General features: G+C 49.4%; 1 protein-coding gene across 3 annotated transcripts in view; it reads right to left on the bottom strand.

Moving 5' to 3' along the window:
• Window positions 1–768: 768 nt before the first annotated feature.
• Window positions 769–17,544, bottom strand: part of SLCO3A1 (solute carrier organic anion transporter family member 3A1) — a 311,681-nt gene continuing 294,905 nt past the window's right edge. Inside the window, exons 10-11 of one of the 3 annotated variants that reach the window (XM_075557876.1) lie at window positions 12,595–12,837; window positions 769–1,438 (exon numbers count right to left, since the gene is read on the bottom strand). In XM_075557876.1, coding sequence (XP_075413991.1) covers window positions 1,356–1,438; window positions 12,595–12,837 — 326 coding nt within the window. In that variant the 3' untranslated portion in view covers window positions 769–1,355. Of the gene's footprint in view, window positions 1,439–1,855; window positions 4,825–12,385; window positions 12,838–17,544 lie in introns of those variants that run through there. The other 2 variants (XM_075557877.1, XM_075557875.1) reach the window with 2 other exon arrangements.

Below are 17,544 nucleotides of genomic sequence, written 5' to 3'. Positions count from 1 at the left end.
CCATGCATATTCTAATTTGCAATTCTTAATGGATGTCATCCCTGGCTTCTTCTCCTTTGGAGTAATGCCATGTCAGGGTCATGGAGGTTGGGTCTACTTTGAGGTGGCAGCTCTTTCCTGGGCACATTCTGAGAGCCTTCCAACCCGTGGTGCTTAGCAGGCAGCTCTGCATCCGACAATGTTCCACTGCTCCGTGTAATGTTTGCATTGCTCAGTGCTTTTAGAAGAGAGCCACGTCCTTCTTCCTAGTCTGGCAGCTCTGCCCAGACCTTTGCCACGTGGGTGACCCTGGTGCTATTTGAAATACCTGTGGCATAGCTACCAGCATCCCAGGAACATGCAAGCCGGGGCATGGGATAGATGAGCAACATGGGGACATCTAATTCCAGACAGGGCTAGGGGAAGCAATGGGCAATTATCAGCGGTTAGGTGCCCATTCAGTGCCACGTGTTCAGTTTAGCCCAATCACACATCTCTATAAAAAAGGTATTAATATCCCCATTTTACAGAAGATGAATGAACTTAGGACTCAGATAAGTCTGACTGCTTGATCAAAGCTGCACTGGAAGGAAATGTTGGCATGAGGATTTGGACTCAGGTCTGTGCTGGTGCCCAAGCCCAAATTCTTTTGAACATCTCAGAGCCCAGACACAGAGAACACATAGTCAGAAACACACTCCTGATCCACTGGGACCATTCCACCAGATGACACAAGAAAGAAACCACAGAGATTGCAGCACAAAGACAGACAACGAATTAAAATAATGCCTTTAATATAATTTTCAGCAAACATACAGGATGTACTTTATATCACATCTTTCTAAACTGCTCATCTGCAAAATATAAGCTGCAAAAATACAGAATACCACACTCAAAATCTATTGAGTATGTGCTTTTTGTTTTCCTCCCTTCCCCCCTCCACCCCACCTCTGTTCAGTGTGGAAAAGGAGGTTTTTATCCCTTCCTATTGAAATCCAACCTCGGCTGATTTCGGAAGAGCTGCTGGAAGCCTGGGTCAGAGAGGCATTCCACAGAGGGGTTATCTAAAGCATGTCAGCAAGCCGTCCCCGTGGGAGTCACAGGAGGGATGGGCCAGGGGGGATTTGTACATCATGTCCACATTACTGTTAAGCATCCCAGGGAAAAAGCCTACTTTGAGGGCAGTCTGGAGGACACCTGACCACAAATCACCTGGCAAGTCCTCATCACAGGCTTGGGCTTGGACCTCAGAGGACCACCCACTGGCAGGATAATCCACACGGGAGACCCTTGGGCTCTCGGGCAGGGTAGAGCACGCTAAGTCAGGTTCTTGGGCGGTGGTAGACTGTTCTCTGCAGGGAGAGGGGGCCAGGCCCTCAGCTTCTCACAAAGGAGTCTTCTGAAGGTGAGTGTGACTCGGGGCAGGTTTTCTCAGTCTCAATGTCTTGGTACTCTGTGCCTAAAGGGGGAGGAGGGAAGAAGAGCCAAGAGGAAAAAGAGATCGGTCTTTTCTGGTTTTCCTATTTATTTCTTAGGCTTATCTAATAGCCTCCACTTTGGGGTGGGGTGAGCTCATGTCAACCAAGTGCTGCGTTTCTCACCATGTAAACCCAAGGGAGAGCATTCCCTGGGTGGATAGAAATGGGTTGTGCTCAACTAGGAATAATCTGAAGATTGGTGTTCCAAACCCACCCGGAGGCAACACGGAAGAAAGGCCTGGCAATCAGCTTCTAGAAACATCACAGCCAAGAAAACCCCATGGATCACAATTCTACCCAGTACCACCCTAGTCACAACTGGCTCAATAAGAACAAGGCTGGCTTGGTTTGAGAGGCACAAGGCATCAGAATCTAAGCCCCAAGTATTTATCTGAAGGATATATATATATATATATATATATATTTTCCTGACCAGCATATCCATACCCAAATCCATAGGAGAAACACTTTCTATGGGGATAAATAAGATGTGCCCCATCACTCACTTATCCCTGGCCACTCACTTACTCTGGATTACCAGGGTCGGAGGTTGTGGGTTAGGCCCCTAAGTGTTACTCCGGGCCATCACTGAAGAGGTGGCTTCATGCCAGCGAAAACCCCGCATGAATGCCCCGCTTTCTCCTCCAACATGCTGGAGCTGCTTGCTATTCATCCAGCCACAGCTATCCACCACATGCTGGGGGAAACGATCTCCTTATTGGAGCATTGGTTTCTGAGCCGACGCCACACTTTCAAAATAGATGCTGCGACTTCATTTAAAAAGCATTACAAACTTGGCTCGGTCCCTGGGATTATTGACAGGCCATGCCAGTTCCATTGGCCAGCCCACGCAGCGTTCCTGTTTAAAGGCAGGCTCGGTGGGGCTGTTAAGTCTCAGTTCATTGACTTAGCCTTTTTAGACTTCCACCTGGGGTTACGAAAGGGGACAAGAGTTTGGAAATGTCACTAATTTCCTTGGGATTTGGTAGCAGAGCCTGAGCCTGTATATGCAGTGCATGCGCTCTGGGTAACTTGGGAACGTCCTGTCTCAACTCTCACAAGGCTCTGGTTCTTGGTGGTTTTGCCGGAAGCTCTGGGGGCAAGGACTTGGGGGTGGCAGTGGGGAGAGGGTAGCATCCAGAAAGCTGGGGTTAGCTACAGCTCTGATGATGAAAGTGTAATGAGTGAGGAGCTAAGCGGCACCAAAGGTTACAGGGTTGACTCTTGGCCAGAAGGATGGTGGTTCACATGTGCCCAGGGGCAACTTGGCAGGCAGGTCTGGCAATCTGCCTTCGAACAGCGGGCCTGGGACCCTGCATGGAGCAGTCCTGCAGGAATGGGTGGTCAGGAGTTAGAGTTCACATGACAATCAGGAACAACCCAGAGGGGCCAGGAAACTATTACAGATGTGGCCATGGCTGAGGAAGGAATAAGGTGTTTGAAAGGACTCGTGTCTAACATTACCGTGAAAGTCATTTTCTGTTGAGAGCCCTGTGCCTGCAGGCAGTCTTAGAAAGGCTCTTCCCTCCAGCCTAGCCGCCCCCTCCCTTCTCTGAAGCTTTGGAACCCTGCTGGGGGTGAGGGTCCCCATGGTAGGTGCCCTGTTGGCTTCAGAGAAGTTTCTTCCATGGCAGGTTCTATGAGCTCACTCGGCTGACCATCAGTATCATGGCAAGAGGATCTGACGTGGCTCCTGGTGATTAACTAGCCATGCGGCCCAAGGACACTTAGTTTGGCTGCGCCTTAGTGTTCTGATGTGTAAACTGGGAACAGAATTCCTACCTTACAGGGCTGGAATGAGAGAACCGCGTGGAGTTTGGGGGATCCCGTGTTTATGGAGCGGGGTATGTAGTTAGCTCTCAGAACAACAGAGTTCCTTGTTCTTATAGAACGAGTCAATTTATATGGTTGGGACCATTCAGTTGGCTCGAACCCGTAGCGACTCCATGCACAAAGGAACAACTGTGTCTGTGCTGGAGACCATTGTTGGAGTCATGGTGTCAATCCACCTCATGGACAGACTTCCTCTCTTTGGCTGCCCCTCTACTTCACCAGACAATGACCTCAGAAGGAAGTCAACTTGCAGTCATAATGGAGAGGTGGCTATGATAGAGCCCTGAGCCCTGGTTGTGCAGTGGGGTACACCTGAGGCAGATGACCACAAGATCCGCAGTTAAAAACCACCAGCTACTCTGAAGGAGAAAGATAAGGTTTTCCACTCCTGTAAGGATTTACTGTCTCAGAAAACCACAGGGGGCAGTTCTACTGTGTCCTATGGGATCGCCATGAGTCAAAGTCAACTGAATTGCAGTGTCTTGTTTTTTTTTTAAGAGAATAAGTACAATAAGGCGCTGGCCTGATTCAGAAGAGGACATGGGATGAGGGATATCATGGCAGATGTCAGATTGAATGTTGGCTCAAGGCGGAGAATACTAGAAAGAATACATTCTTCTGTGTGTCCCACAATAAACGACGGGTAACCTTGAGAAGAACGGGAAATCCAGAACACTTCATTAGGCTCAGTCTGTGTGCTGAGCAAATCACCAGAGAAGCTGGATTACGTGAAGAAGAATGTAGCCTCAGGACTGGGGGAAGGCTTATTAATCTGTGATATGCAGATGACCCAACCTTGCTTGCTGAAAAAGAGGATGAAGAAAAGGTTGAAGTTGTCTCGGGTTTTTTGTCTTGCTTGGATTCACAATCAATGCTCATGGAAGCAGCAGTCAGGAGATCAAAAGATGCGTGCATTAGGCGAATTTGCTGCCTAAGTCCTCTTCAGACTAGTGAAAAGAAAGGATGCTCCTTTGAGGACTGAGGTGCACCTGACCCAAGCCATGGTGGTTTCTTTCCCATATGCATGTGAATTGAACACTGAATAAGGAAGACTGTAGAAGAATTGGTGCATTTGAATTGTGGTGCTGGAGAAGAATATTGAAAGTTCCATGGACTGCTAACTGGACAAACTCAGCTGTATTGGAAGAAGGCCAGCGTGCTCCTTAGAGGCAAGGATGGCAAGACTTCGTCTTACATCCTTTGGGCATTGTCAGGAAGGCACCGCCCCTGGAGAAGGATCTGGTGTTTGGTAAAGTAGGGGCGTGGTGGAAAAGAGGGAGGCCTTCAATGAGATGGACTGGCACTGTGGCTGCAACAATGAGCAGTTGTGCTCTGCAAGACATGGGGCCCCCACGAGTCAGCATCAATTCAATGGCAATGGGGCTTGGGGAGCTCCTTGAAGAGATTGAATCCCGTCTTTAATATTCCATCAGTTCTGTTTGAAGTAGGGTAGGGTTGCTTTATTTCAGAGAAGACATTTGAAGATCCTGATGCTTGTCTTCCAGTAACACCCAGGACTTCATCTTTATGGTTACTGGAATCATGTAAATGTCAGTGAAAAAAAAAATAAAACAAACAAACAAAACGACCTCCCAGCCCTTTTAAGGTTGTGCACTACAGTATATTTTATATGTTGTCAGGGGCCCTCTTTTGATGAAGCTTCCTATTGAGTTTATAGCTTCGGATTATGCAATCAACTAGTCCTGACCACTATCTCCATGAGACCCAACTTCCATTAGGTTAACAGGAACCCAAGAGAACATGGTTCACAGAGCTCTGATGGCATTGTCGGGCCGTGTAGGACCGCTGGCGACATGGTCAGAGTTGAAATCTCCTAGTTGGCCAGTGGGGCTTTGGAAGGCAGGAGGGAATGGGAGAACAAAAATTTCAATCTTCATTAGTGTTAAACTCTAGGGAATAGGCTAGGTTTTCCCTTTTGTCTCCAGTTAAAGAACATAATCCTTTCTACCTTATGGGGAAATATTCACAATTCCTGATGATCGTCAATTACTGATTGTTGACCTGATTGATTCCTACAAACATAAAAATGCCAAGAAACTATTTCTAAAAGCCTAGCATCTGAGTCTGGAAACTTGCATTCAGCCAACCACCAGCTTTGGTGTGCTCGAAGGCCCTGGGCCAGAGTTTCTTCTGGGGTGGATGGCAGGGAAGTCCTTGGCACTGCCTGCGAGTCTGCAGTTTGCCCTCTGGTGCTGGCAACAGAGAAATGCTCCCCCGGCATCCAGGTGCTTTAAAGGTGATTTTAGTATGAATTCAAATAGATGAAATTTCCTGCTTCTTTCTAACCTCTCCACTTCCAGTAGAACATCTCACATAAATGGATGCTTGGGCTGATGGCTAAGGGCTAAAGCCAGGAAGTGATGTCACCAGAAGACAGCTCCTGTGGTGTCTTGGACCTGTTAAATCAGGGGGGGAATGTGCACGTTCCCAGAGCCCACTGGGTTCAGTGTTCCTGATGACACACCCTTGGGATGTAGTGGGGTCCCTGTGTCTTCCTCAGTTGGGGGTACCCACAGTGGCTTTGGGCGTTGGCTCCGTAGGCCTGGATTTGAATCAGACCTGTCACTCTTAGCATTGTGGCCTTGAGCCAATTACAGAATCCCACGTCCAATTTTACTCCTCCGCAAATTGGAGCTAATGAGCATTCTCATCTCATAGGTTATGGAGATTGTGCTGATGCATATTATATGCTTGGCCCAGTGACTGGTTCTAAGTAAATGTTTGATAAATATTAGCTATCATCATAAGTTTTTACTTCTATGAATTCCATTACGACCCATAGCAACCCCAGAGAGTAGAACTGTGTTCCAGAAAGTTTTCTTGGCTACGGCTTTTGGAAGTTGGTCACCAGGCTTACTTTCTGAGGTACCTTGGGATAGTTTTGAACCTCCCACCTTTAGTTTGGGGTCAAGCAGGTGACTGTTTGTGTCACCAGGAACTCCTTAGTCATGGTGAATCATGATTTCACCTGGCACGTCCATTGTCCACTAAATTTTTTGTGGCAATGTCTTGCACTAGTGAGAGGAAATGAAGGGATTTGGCTTATTAATCAACATCTGGATTCACTCATTTCCCTAAATCCATCCCTCCAATGCCCAATTCCACCATTAAGGAGGGTGGGGGGGGGCAGATAAAAAAGAGCACTTTGTTGGGAATTTGGGACTGTTATGTTGTCTTCAATTGTAATAAAGGGGTACTTACCTCTTCCTTGGAAAAAAAAAGTTATCTGGACTGGACTCCCATGGTCAGGGAGGTGGGGGGTTATGAGCACCCAGCGGGGCTTGGTCTAACACATGGTCCAGCCCACGCAACAGAAGTGTGTAGGCTGCCGGTCTATGGGGTTTTCATCGGCAACTTTTCAGAATGAGCTCGACGGCCCTTTTTCCTAGTCTCAGCCTGGACACCGCCTAGGCTGGAAAGGCCTCAGAACTGAATGGCAACCATGGACGTGAGCCTGGCAGTGAGTACGGGCATGTGCAGGGCTAGGCAGCGTATCATTCTGTTGTACTTGGAACCACCGTGAGTTAGGGGCCAACTCAGAGGCACCCCACAGCGTGGCTGGCTTTTCCCTTCAATGACAGAGATGAGTGGTTATGATCCAGACCTTACGGCCCGCCCACCCCTGCCATCCAATCGATTCTGACTCTTAGGGACTCGATGGGACAGAGAAGAATTGCGACCCAGGCATTCTGCAACTATCAATCTTTCTGGGAGGATACAACTTGCCAATTCCCACAGGTGGGTTCGAACTGTGGACTTGGCAGTTAGTAGCCCACTGGACCACCAGGCTCCTTATATAGTCCACAAAACCTAAACTGCTTACTCTCGGGCCTTTAGAGAAAAGTCTGCCAGCGTCTCCCTGGAAGTCCTTTCCAGAAGGACACGTCCACCTCCGCTCAGTCTCTCTCCCCCGGCAGACACTCACGCCCTTGTTTCTGTACTCTCAGACGGCTTTCTCTATAAAGCCTTCCCCCTTGTCTCTTGCCCGGGCCGAACTTATCACTACCATAAAGGAGCTCTGCGTGCTTCCCAGACAGACCCTCTGGCTCTTAGTATGGTCTACCATGTTTGTGTTCGGGTCTCTCGTATTGAATGGTGGGCGCTTGAGGGAGGAGCAATACTGCCTTTTCTAACCTTTGTATAGAGTCCAGAGTTGGGCACACAGGACACATTTTCAAGTGACACGACAGAAGACAGGCTTGGAAAATACAAGGCTCATACCAGGCACACCAAACGAAACTAACGAAGCCTGCCCAGAGAAGCCGTGCTGTCCTGTAGATGGTATGTGAGAGGTGAGGGGTGTCACTGTGCGCACAGCCACTGTGGGTTCCTGAGGTAGAGAAGAAAGCTGTGCTTTGCTGAAATCCCCATGTGAGGGGTTGACACACATGTCCTCCCTGCCGTGACGGCCAAGCACTCCAGATGGTTGAGGGCCCTTCTGGACGTCAAGCGGGCAAGCAGGGACAGGCAGCTGTGTGAACTCAAGAGTGGATGCCACGGGCTGCGCTCAGCACCAGACCCTAAAACTGAGTAAAAATATCTTCCTCAAACGTTCCACCAATCAGATCCTGCTTCCAATTTACTCTGGAGCAAGAACACTCCTGCGGGGGCATGGATCCAGAGTGTCTCTAGGGGTCAGCTGCTATGAGATTGGGTCCCCACAGCTGCACAGGGGATGGGAGTTTGGAAGAGTTGGGAGAATCGTGTAATGAATGCGGAGGGAAAGGCAGAAGAAGAGCACTGAGACTCTATTTGGATGCCAAACGATTTTCCAGGCTGCACTTCACTGGTGCCTTCTCTTGGACAACTGGGCTTAAGTAGTTGACGTGGATTCAGACCTAAAGGGAAACAGTCCCTGCGGAACACAGCTGCAGGCAGCATCCTGAGCGCAGTGGAGAATTCAATCCCTACGAGGTATCTGTAACTTTCTCTTGCTTCTGGACAAATATCTCAAGCTGTCCGAATACTCGGACTCGAACAGCACAGGGGATCAATTATGCTCCTTCTGTGGGACGGAAACGTGTCTGTCAGATTCTCCCTCCTTATCCTGGTCCACAGGTGGGACTCCAACGAAACCAAAAGGAATACACAAAACACCACTGTGTCGCGCCACCGAGCTGGGGCAGCAGCTCGCCCCGCCCTGCTCTCTGACCGCATGATCAGCAGCAGTGGCTGTGCGTACCTGCTTTATTTTATGTTTTTGCTTAATGTGCAAAGGGGACACTGTCTTTCAGGACTCCCAGACAGTGCTTAGAACAAAGTAGGTAGGTCTGGCGAACCTGGCAAGGCATGCTGAAGCAGTACGCAGCGCGCTCTGGGAGGGAGCCAACCGTGGCTTTTTCCCAGGGGGTTTTCTGAGACAGATACAACCTCCCCACCCCCCATTTCTTCCCCCTCAGTGAGTGGCCTCACTTAGAAGGGGTGGCAAATATCCATTAGCAACTACAAGCCGTCCTTTTTATTTCCCTGGGGAAAAAATCTCCCGGGAGCCGTGTACTTATAATTGCAAGGCCCTGCTGGTTACCTGCCGTGGAGCATGACTGTGGGCTTCCTTGGGCTGTGGGCTTTAAGGCAGGAAGGGCCGGGCACTCTTGTCATGGATGAGTGAAGCTTTGGCCAGTATTGAAAGCAGAGAGGTGGACAAGGGGCTCAGGAGGACACAGATTCGGGCTCATCCGTGACTACTAACCAGACGCCGTACGACCACACTCTCAAATCATCATTAGAGACCCACGGGAAGGCAGTGAAAAATATGCTAGATATATGCAGGAGCACACTACTGCTTTCTTGGAAGCCATCAGGACCTCTTCCCATTCGTGCCTCCGCTTGGTTTCTCCTTAGTAATTCAACTGCTCAGCAGCAGGGAACTTCTCTTGATCTTTCATTAGCGGCAAGGAGCGCCTACATCTTGGGACCTAAGGGAACGAGGGTCCCAAGGGTGCCTGAGTGCTTTGCCACCACCTTCTTTCCAGACAACACAGCGAGCTGAAGGACCATGGCCATTCTTCTCCCTGGAGACAGACCCTTCGTAGGAGGTGTTTACCGCAGAAGCTGGAAGAAAACTGGTAAAACTGCCTTGGTCAATAAGTATGGGCTAAAAAGATCTATCAAATGGTGCAGCCCCCTCAAGAGTTTTTGCTCAGTTGGTTGTGTTCAGCTATTTGGGGGAGGAGCCTGCAGCAGAGGAGACAGCAGTCTAACATGTGCTTCTGAGGTTTAGCCCATCCTCAAGTGTTTGTTTTTTCGAAGTCCAGTGCCAATCTTATGCGAACATCTTTTCATTCAAAATACCACTCAAAACTAAAGAAATAACCAAGGAGCCAGCGCTATCTTTATGTGGACAATAGGTCCCCTTGTAGCACAGAGGAAAAGTAAAACTAGATTGGGGTTCTCATTCTGCGGTAGGAGAGCGGAATGAGAAGTTTCAAAGCCATCTTGCAAGGGGTGTGTGTAGATGTGTATCCTATTCCTGATGAAAGCTTAGCCCTTGGCGTTGTTTCCCTCAGACAGGCTGACATCTTATTCTTACTCAGCGTCCTAGAGTCTCTAGGGGGGGGAAAAAAGATCCAAACTACAAAGGGTTTTTACAGAAAAAAACTTTTTTTTTTTTTATAGCAAATAGCCCCATCAAACACAAGATCGTAGGGCCTCACTTTGTGTGCGCTGAGCTTGGAGAACTATGTAACAGAATATGAGAGCCTTGGCCTCTTAGCAGTACATTTTCAGAACCAAACCAAACCAAGACATGTACAGAATGATCCCGAAGCCTTAGAAGTGACAGAGCATACATAGTTTATGAGCTGGTGGGAGCCCCGCCCCCTTCCCCTCATTAACATATTGACCAGTGGCCCCATTTTCATAACCAATGGCAGGCGAATACTAACCACAGGAAAAGCCTGTTTCAGAAGCGTCCTGCTCACGGTGGCAGAGCACCGTGACACAGGCTGCACTTTGGGTCGCCCTTCCTGGATCTTTCCTTGACCTGGGCTCACGCTCAAGTCTCCCTGCTTGCATTGTTTGTACAAATTTGGCACGGATGTCCTTGCTCTTTCTTTCCCTGTTCTTTTGCTGCTGTGTGGGTATACTGCACATGCACATCTGAGGGGAAGACACTAGCCGACCAACTAACCAAGTTTCCCAGCCTTTGCAGGGCGCAAGTGTGACAGGGCTGCAGGTCACCGAGAAAACATAACACCAACATACCATCCCCCTTGCGGCCAAGCTGGCTCTGACTCATGGTGACTCGCCTGGGTATAAGAGTAGCGTCGGCCTCCAGAGGGTTTTTAGCAGCTCGGTTTCTAGAAGTAGGATTACCAGGTCTTTCTTCCAAGTGTCTCTGGGGTGAACCTTTTGGTTAGCAGCTGAGCTTGTTAAGCTTCAGCTCTGTTTCCTTAAGAAAATCCCTTTTTGCATGCCTTCGTCTGCTGCCTGCAAAAGGTTTGCCTACAGGCTTCTTACCCCAAACAAAAACAGGTTTATTCTCTAGCTGGTCAAGGTTCGGCTACTTTCAAAACACAGACAAAAGTCATTCGGTCAAGATTGACCCTGAAGACACTGTCGAGGTAGCTTCCAGGAGCTGGTGGTCTATTCATGTCACAGCCTGCTCAGCAGCTTGTGGTAAAGGACTGTCCTCTAGACTTCTCTTTCCGGCCCCCAGAAGCCCCTCACCAGTGCGGACCCCCAACCCCCAATCCTATGGCCTGTGTCTCCCCGCCTACTAGAAAGAGCTTCCCAAGACAGTGATGACTGAATCATGGGGAATAAAGAGAGAAGGCCAATTTGCAATTCATCATGTTATTCCATTGTCTCCAAGGAGGTCCTTTGAAAGGCAGGTTGGGCACCCACTCCCTTGTTTGAAGCACCCTCTCCCCACCCTCCCTCCGGTCATAACATTTTATTTTCTGATTGTTTCTGCAGAGTATCTGAGTGGGGATAAAGAGATAAAGATTACCATAGATTCTTTGCATCCCGTTCTATTTTGGGGGGGGGCACTTAAAAAAAGGAAAGGAGGAACTCCAACACCATCAGCATTGTAAATCAGTCTAGAGGACTGTGCCAGCGGCTGAAGGGTTAACACGGCTTTTAGAAGTTGTTAAAAACCATATCAGAGGATTATACAGACAACAGTGGAAATCCGTAGGCATGGTTTCACTTTCTAAAAAAATGGCAGAATGTTTGGCAAATGTAAGCAAATGACTTGGACTGGGCTGGGTCTCGGCGGCTCTGAGCAGGTCAGTCATAGCCTGGCGAGGCCCGCTGCTTCCTGAGGTCACTCTGTGGGGCTGGGGGGGAGTGGGCGCCCACCACGGGGTTGCTGCGTGGAGAGGATGGGTGCTGACCCCCATGCTCGACTCCTCCCCAGACCCTCAGTCTTGAACATGGAAATGGAGCTGGTGGGAGGCGTCAATTGCAGACTCCAGCGCAGATCACCCACGATCATCGCGGAGAGAATGCGGGGGCCTTGAACCACATGCGGACTGAGTGGTTGGTCTACACAGTGCCCCCATATTGCAAAAGTCAGTGCAGGGCATGGGGCCCCTGCTCCTTGGAGAGGATGCCCCCTTCCTACCCCCGCCCCGAGTAGAGGAGAAGGGCACAGGGTGTGTCACTAGTGCTTGTCCTGGCTGTGTGGGCAGCTTGTGTGTTTGTTTGCGGAGACTCTTTTCCCTTAATGTTGGCTTTTGTGTTGCCTGTGTATGTATATCCGGCAAGCTCGCTCCTCCAAGCTGGACACCACCGTTCCCTGAATTTGGCAGTGCCTGTTGCTTGCAGCTGTTGGCATCTTGAAAACCGGGCGGTGCCTTCCAAGAGCCGATTCTGGGCCTTAGCAGTGTGCACGTCGTCCGTGACCCAGCCGCACGGCAAACACAAGACCCCGGCCTCTCCTTAGTCTGCTTCCTGTCTGGCTCTGATTCTCAGAAACAGGACAAAGGTCCTGTGGGTGCTTATGGGTGCATGTAGGCGTACGTGTGCAAGTGTGTAAGCACGCACCTATGCGTGCGCAGGTGCGTATGTCTCTGTGTGTCTGTGCAGATGTGTGTGGGTGATGCTGGGTGTGGATTTTTTAAAACTCCTTTTTGTTTTTTTTTGTTTTTAACAAAAATGACCCTGGCATGACTAATACAGAGTCCAGCCCTCCTGAGTCACTATAAAACCGATTCCATGTTCTCACACCACTCGTGGTCTTCAAGGTTATAGATAAACTTTGTCCTATGGGTCTGGCTCGTGGGCACGGGGTCCCTCCCCAGATTGTCTAGGGTCAGAGTAGAGGCAAAGAACTCACTGGTGCTCAGCCCGCCTTCGTGCGTTTTGATGTATCGTTTATAGTTTTTCCGCAGGCACTGCCACGTGGTGGTGTAGAGGATGAACGCAAAGGACTTGAGGGCGATGGCGATGCTGACGTACAGGTAGCGGTAGACCACGTTGTCATAGAGCGCGCAGGCCCCCTGCTCCCCGCAGAACGTGCTCCAAAACAAACAGGTGGAGTCGATGCCGGCCCCGAAGATGAGGGGTGGGGGGATGAAGCCTGTCGGGGGAAAGGATAGGCGTTGGTCTGGTTCTGAGGAAGACGTTTATGAAGCAATGAATGCAACCTCCCCCCAGCTTTAGGTCTTAGCTCTTGTTAAAGGACTGCTGGGCCACGGTGTCAAGTTCAGTGCCTGCGTACCATTCCATACCATACCATACCATAGTGTGCCATTCCATACCATACCATCCCATACCCCATACCATACCATACCCCATACTATACCATACCATAGTGTGCCATACCATACCCCATACCATCATCCTCCATACTATAAACATATCATACTATGGACCATAGCCCATACAATATGCCATACCCCATACCATATCGTACACCATACCATACCCATACATACCATCCCATACACTAGTTGCTATCCAGTTGACTGTCACTCATGAGAACTCCATGTATGTCAAAGCAAAACTGTGCTCCATTGGTTTCTTTTTTAATTAATCACTATATTGGGGACTCTTACAAAGCTTACAACAATCCATTTAATTGTATTAAGCACGCTTTCTAACGACGAAGTTTTGTTGAAGTAGATTACTTTTGGGTAGACTCAAACCACCAACGTTTATGTTAGAAGCTGAATGTGTTAACTGTTTGTACAATTCGGGGACGCTGGTTGAGTAGCACAGTGGTTAAAAGAGCCACTCACTCAGCTGGTGGGTTCAAATCCCAGCTTTGCCACGTACTTCGTGCCTGATAGGCACTTTGCTTAAGCCCTGTGTGCCTGAGTTTTGTCATCTGCAAAATGGACATAGTAATACAGTCTTTATAAGGTTGGTTCTTGCTCACTGCCACTGAGCCTATTCTGACTCGTAGCAACCCTACTGGATAGGGTTGAACTGCCCCTTTGGGTTCCTGAGATTGTAATTCTGTATGGGGGCTACTAAAAGCAACACACGAAAACCATTTAGAACAGGGTCCGGTACACCAAAATTCTCACAACTGGACCAACAGAAACATCAAAATTAAATGGGGAAATGGTTGAAGCTGTCCAGGATTCTGTCTCACTTGGATCCACAATCAATGCTCAGGGAAGCGGCAGTCAAGAGATCAAAGACAGATAGCATTAGGTCAATCTGCTGCACAAGACTGCTCTCGAGGGTTGAAGAGGAAGGATGTTACTTTGAGGACTAAGGTGTGCCTGTCCCAGGCCATGATTTTTCCCATCACCTCCTATGCATGTGACAGTTGGACATTGAATAAAGAAGAATAAAGGGAAATCAGTGCATTTGAATTGTGGTGCTGGAGAAAAATATTGGAAGTACCATGGGTCGTTAAAAGAACGTCTTGGAAGAGATACAGCCAGTGTACTCCTCAGAGGTAAAGGTGGGGAGATTTCATCTTACGTACTTTGGACATGTTGTGTCAGCAGAGACCACTCCCTAGAGGACCTCGTGTTTGGTACAGTGGAGGGGCAGCATGGGAGATGGACTGACACAGTGGCTGCAGCAATGGGCTCAAACATAAGCACACTCGTGGGGATGGCGAAGGACTGGGCCGTGTTTTGCTCTGGTTGTGCATAGGGTCATTGTGCGCCGGAATGGACTCCATGACACTTAACAACAACTGGTATGCAGGAAATATACAATGACAGCTAGAATCATGATGATGATGTCCAGTTGGGGTTGCTAACGTGTTGCTGAGCACAGGTGAGCAGTTAGACCCACAGGTCAGCCGCTCTGCAGGAGAAAAATACAGCTGCTTATTGTGGTAAAGATGGATAACCCTCAGGAACAGCTCTACTGTCTTATAACGTCAATGAAAGTTGAAGTGGACTTGGTGGCTGTGGGACGCACCTTCTCCTACACTCTGGTTATATGCATCCACATGCCTATGTGCTGACCATGTCCACACCCTAAGATATGTCCACCAGGGTCAGACTGTCTGGGCTGAAGATGGATTTCACACTGTCTGCACAGAGCATTGGGAACATTATAACCGGTCACCAAAATGGCAGGGCAGATGAGACCTCTTGGCCATCTTTAATTCCATTCTGTTACTCTCTGTGATTCTTTTTTCCACATCTATCCCCCAGTGGGGGTCCCTGGTCTCAGTACTGACTGCAAACTGGAATCATTTGTGGGGAGCGGCTCATCTCAATCCCACCAAATAGAACATTTACAGTGCGGCGCCTCACTCACTCACTCACTCACTCACTCACTCACTCACTCACTCACCACTCACTGCTATCGAGTGGATGCTGACTCATGGCGACCCCATAGGACAGGGTAGAACTGCCCCTGTGAGATTCTGAGTCTGTAACTTTTTATGGGCGAAGGAAGCCACATCTTTCTCCCCTGGTTTCTAACTCCTGGCCTTGCAGCCCGCATCCCACTGTGTAACCAGTACACCACCAGGTGTTCTTGGAACCCAGCCATCAGCATCTAAAAAATAAAACATCCCCAGGGAGATTCTGACCTCTTGAAAAAGAGTTCTTTAATCTGTATTAAGGGAAAACGATGGATGGGCCATTAATACAAACCAATTGTTGAAACAAACAAATACAAAAGGCATTGTCCCTCTGAGGCCGAGCATGGTGCCCCCACCTTTGGTGGGAGACCTTTGAAGCTGGAAGAAACCTTTGAAATCGGATGGGGACAGCTGCAGGATGGCACTGCCCCCCTACCTCTCCGGGCTAGCCTGAGCGTGTCAGAGCTGCAGTTTCAGTCAGGAAGGTGAGGATTTGATGAACTAGAGACCTTCCCAACAACACACACGTGCACGTCGGGTTTCATAGACTATAACCCACTTTATGATGGCCAGCATCTACACAGTTCTTCCCAGCCTCCTTTCCCAGGAGGCCCTCCAAGGGCAGCCTGGAATGGCAGCCTGGAATGGGGAAGGCAGGCTTAATAAAGGAAGCAGCACTTCTTTGGGTTCCTGACAGGCATACAATGAGGTGAGAGGGTGTGTGCACTCTCCAATCCGCGCTAATGAGGCTGGCAGAGGGCCCAGCCCCCTGGACCCAGATGCATCCTCCAGGCTCCACAGCACTCTCTCACACCTTGGCTTATTACCCCAAAGAGAAACTCTTGGGAAGGAATTCTGTCTGAAATCTCATGAAACCTCTCAAGCAGCACGACTTGATAAATAAGAGAGGCTTTCACACAGCTTGTGGGAAGATGCCTGGAAAGACCTAGCAATTCCCCACAAGCTTTGTGAGGCCACCAGTACACACCAAGCTCAAAATCCTGCCCATCCTGCCCCTCTGTCCCAGTGCCAGGCCACATTATTCTTGGGAAGGGAACCCCAATGCCCAGGATCCAGTGCAGTCCACAGGCTGCCCAGGTGCTGGACACCCTCCGCACCTGCTCCTGGGTATTTGCCTTGCCCCCTGTGGATCAATACATGCCTTTCTGCACTTCATGGAAACAGACCCACGTGGAGGCAGCACCATGGCAAGCAGGTAATAGACCATGAGGCACACTGCACATCATACAGGAATGTAAACCGAGGGCAGAAATCAATTTAAACTAGGGGAGTATTTGAGCCTGAAAAGGTCCTAATTTGGTCTGTTCCTTTGGCCAACTAGGACCACTCCAATCTAACTACCTTTTGGCTTTTTTTTTTTTTGCATTTAAAAAGGATTGTCATTAGCATCCAAGGGCTCTCTGCTGGCCTCTTCTCCTGTCTTATTGACATTTCACACTCCGGAGCTAAGAATACAGATGAGAAGTGCTGTCAAGGGATCATGCAGGTGTCTCTTGCTTCACTGTGCAAGGGTTCTCAAACAGTCGTGAGAAAATGCAATGTTGGCAAATCAGATCATGTTTCCTCCACTCCCTGCCGCCCAGTCCATGCTGACTCATAGCAGCCCGCTGTGGGTTTCTGAGAATGTACCTGTTATGGGAGTAGAAAGGCCAGTCTGTCTCCTGAGGAGCTGCTGGTGGTTTCAAACTGCAAACCATGTGGATCACAGCCCAATGAGCAACCACTACACCGCCAAGTATGACAGAAGAGATTTTCAACATAGGGAACCCCTCCGTAATACTGGTTTCACCCACGTACCCTGTACAGGGCCACCATGTGAGCGCTGGGAGCCCAGGGGTGGAATGCTCGCTGCCCGTGTGGGAAGCTCACATATGATTCCGGGCCCAGCACCTCATCGGCATCCATCCCTCCTCTGCCAGCAGAGGCTGGTGCAGTGCTAGGATGAACAGATTTCAGCAGAGGTTCCAGAGTAAGCTGGGCTAGGAAGAAAGCCCTGAGCATCTACTTCATAGGAAGTCACTGATGAAACTCCTGTGGGTCATAATGGGCTGAGCTGCACGCGATTCCATGGCACGTCGGGTCGCCATGATGTTGGCTAAAATCAACAATAACAACAACTCCTCTCAGATGCCTGCTTCTGGAGGAGGACGGGTTGTTTTTAAAGCAAGGCATGCCTGTGTGCACTGAACATGCAGTTTCACCTGCCGGTTGGCATGCACCAGTGTCAGCTAACAACATCCCGGAGAGAGTTGGGAAGCTTCCATCCCATTACAATGGAGGAAGCTTAGCAACCAAGGCCACCCTCACTGCTACTGAGTCGATTACAGCTCCTGGCGACCCCACAGGATAGACTGCCACTGTGTGGGATTCCAAGACTACAACTCCTTATGGGTAGAAAGCTTCATCGTTTCAAATGGCAGACCTAGTGGTTACCAGAGCAACCCATACCTCCTAAGAGGTCCGGTAGGAAGCTACGTGCCTAAG

The sequence above is a fragment of the Tenrec ecaudatus genome, chromosome 9, assembly GCF_050624435.1.
Source record: "Tenrec ecaudatus isolate mTenEca1 chromosome 9, mTenEca1.hap1, whole genome shotgun sequence".
In the NCBI taxonomy this organism is placed as follows: domain Eukaryota; kingdom Metazoa; phylum Chordata; class Mammalia; order Afrosoricida; family Tenrecidae; genus Tenrec; species Tenrec ecaudatus.
Note: the sequence above shows the minus strand (reverse complement) of the source record. Positions and strands in the feature narration are given on the sequence as shown.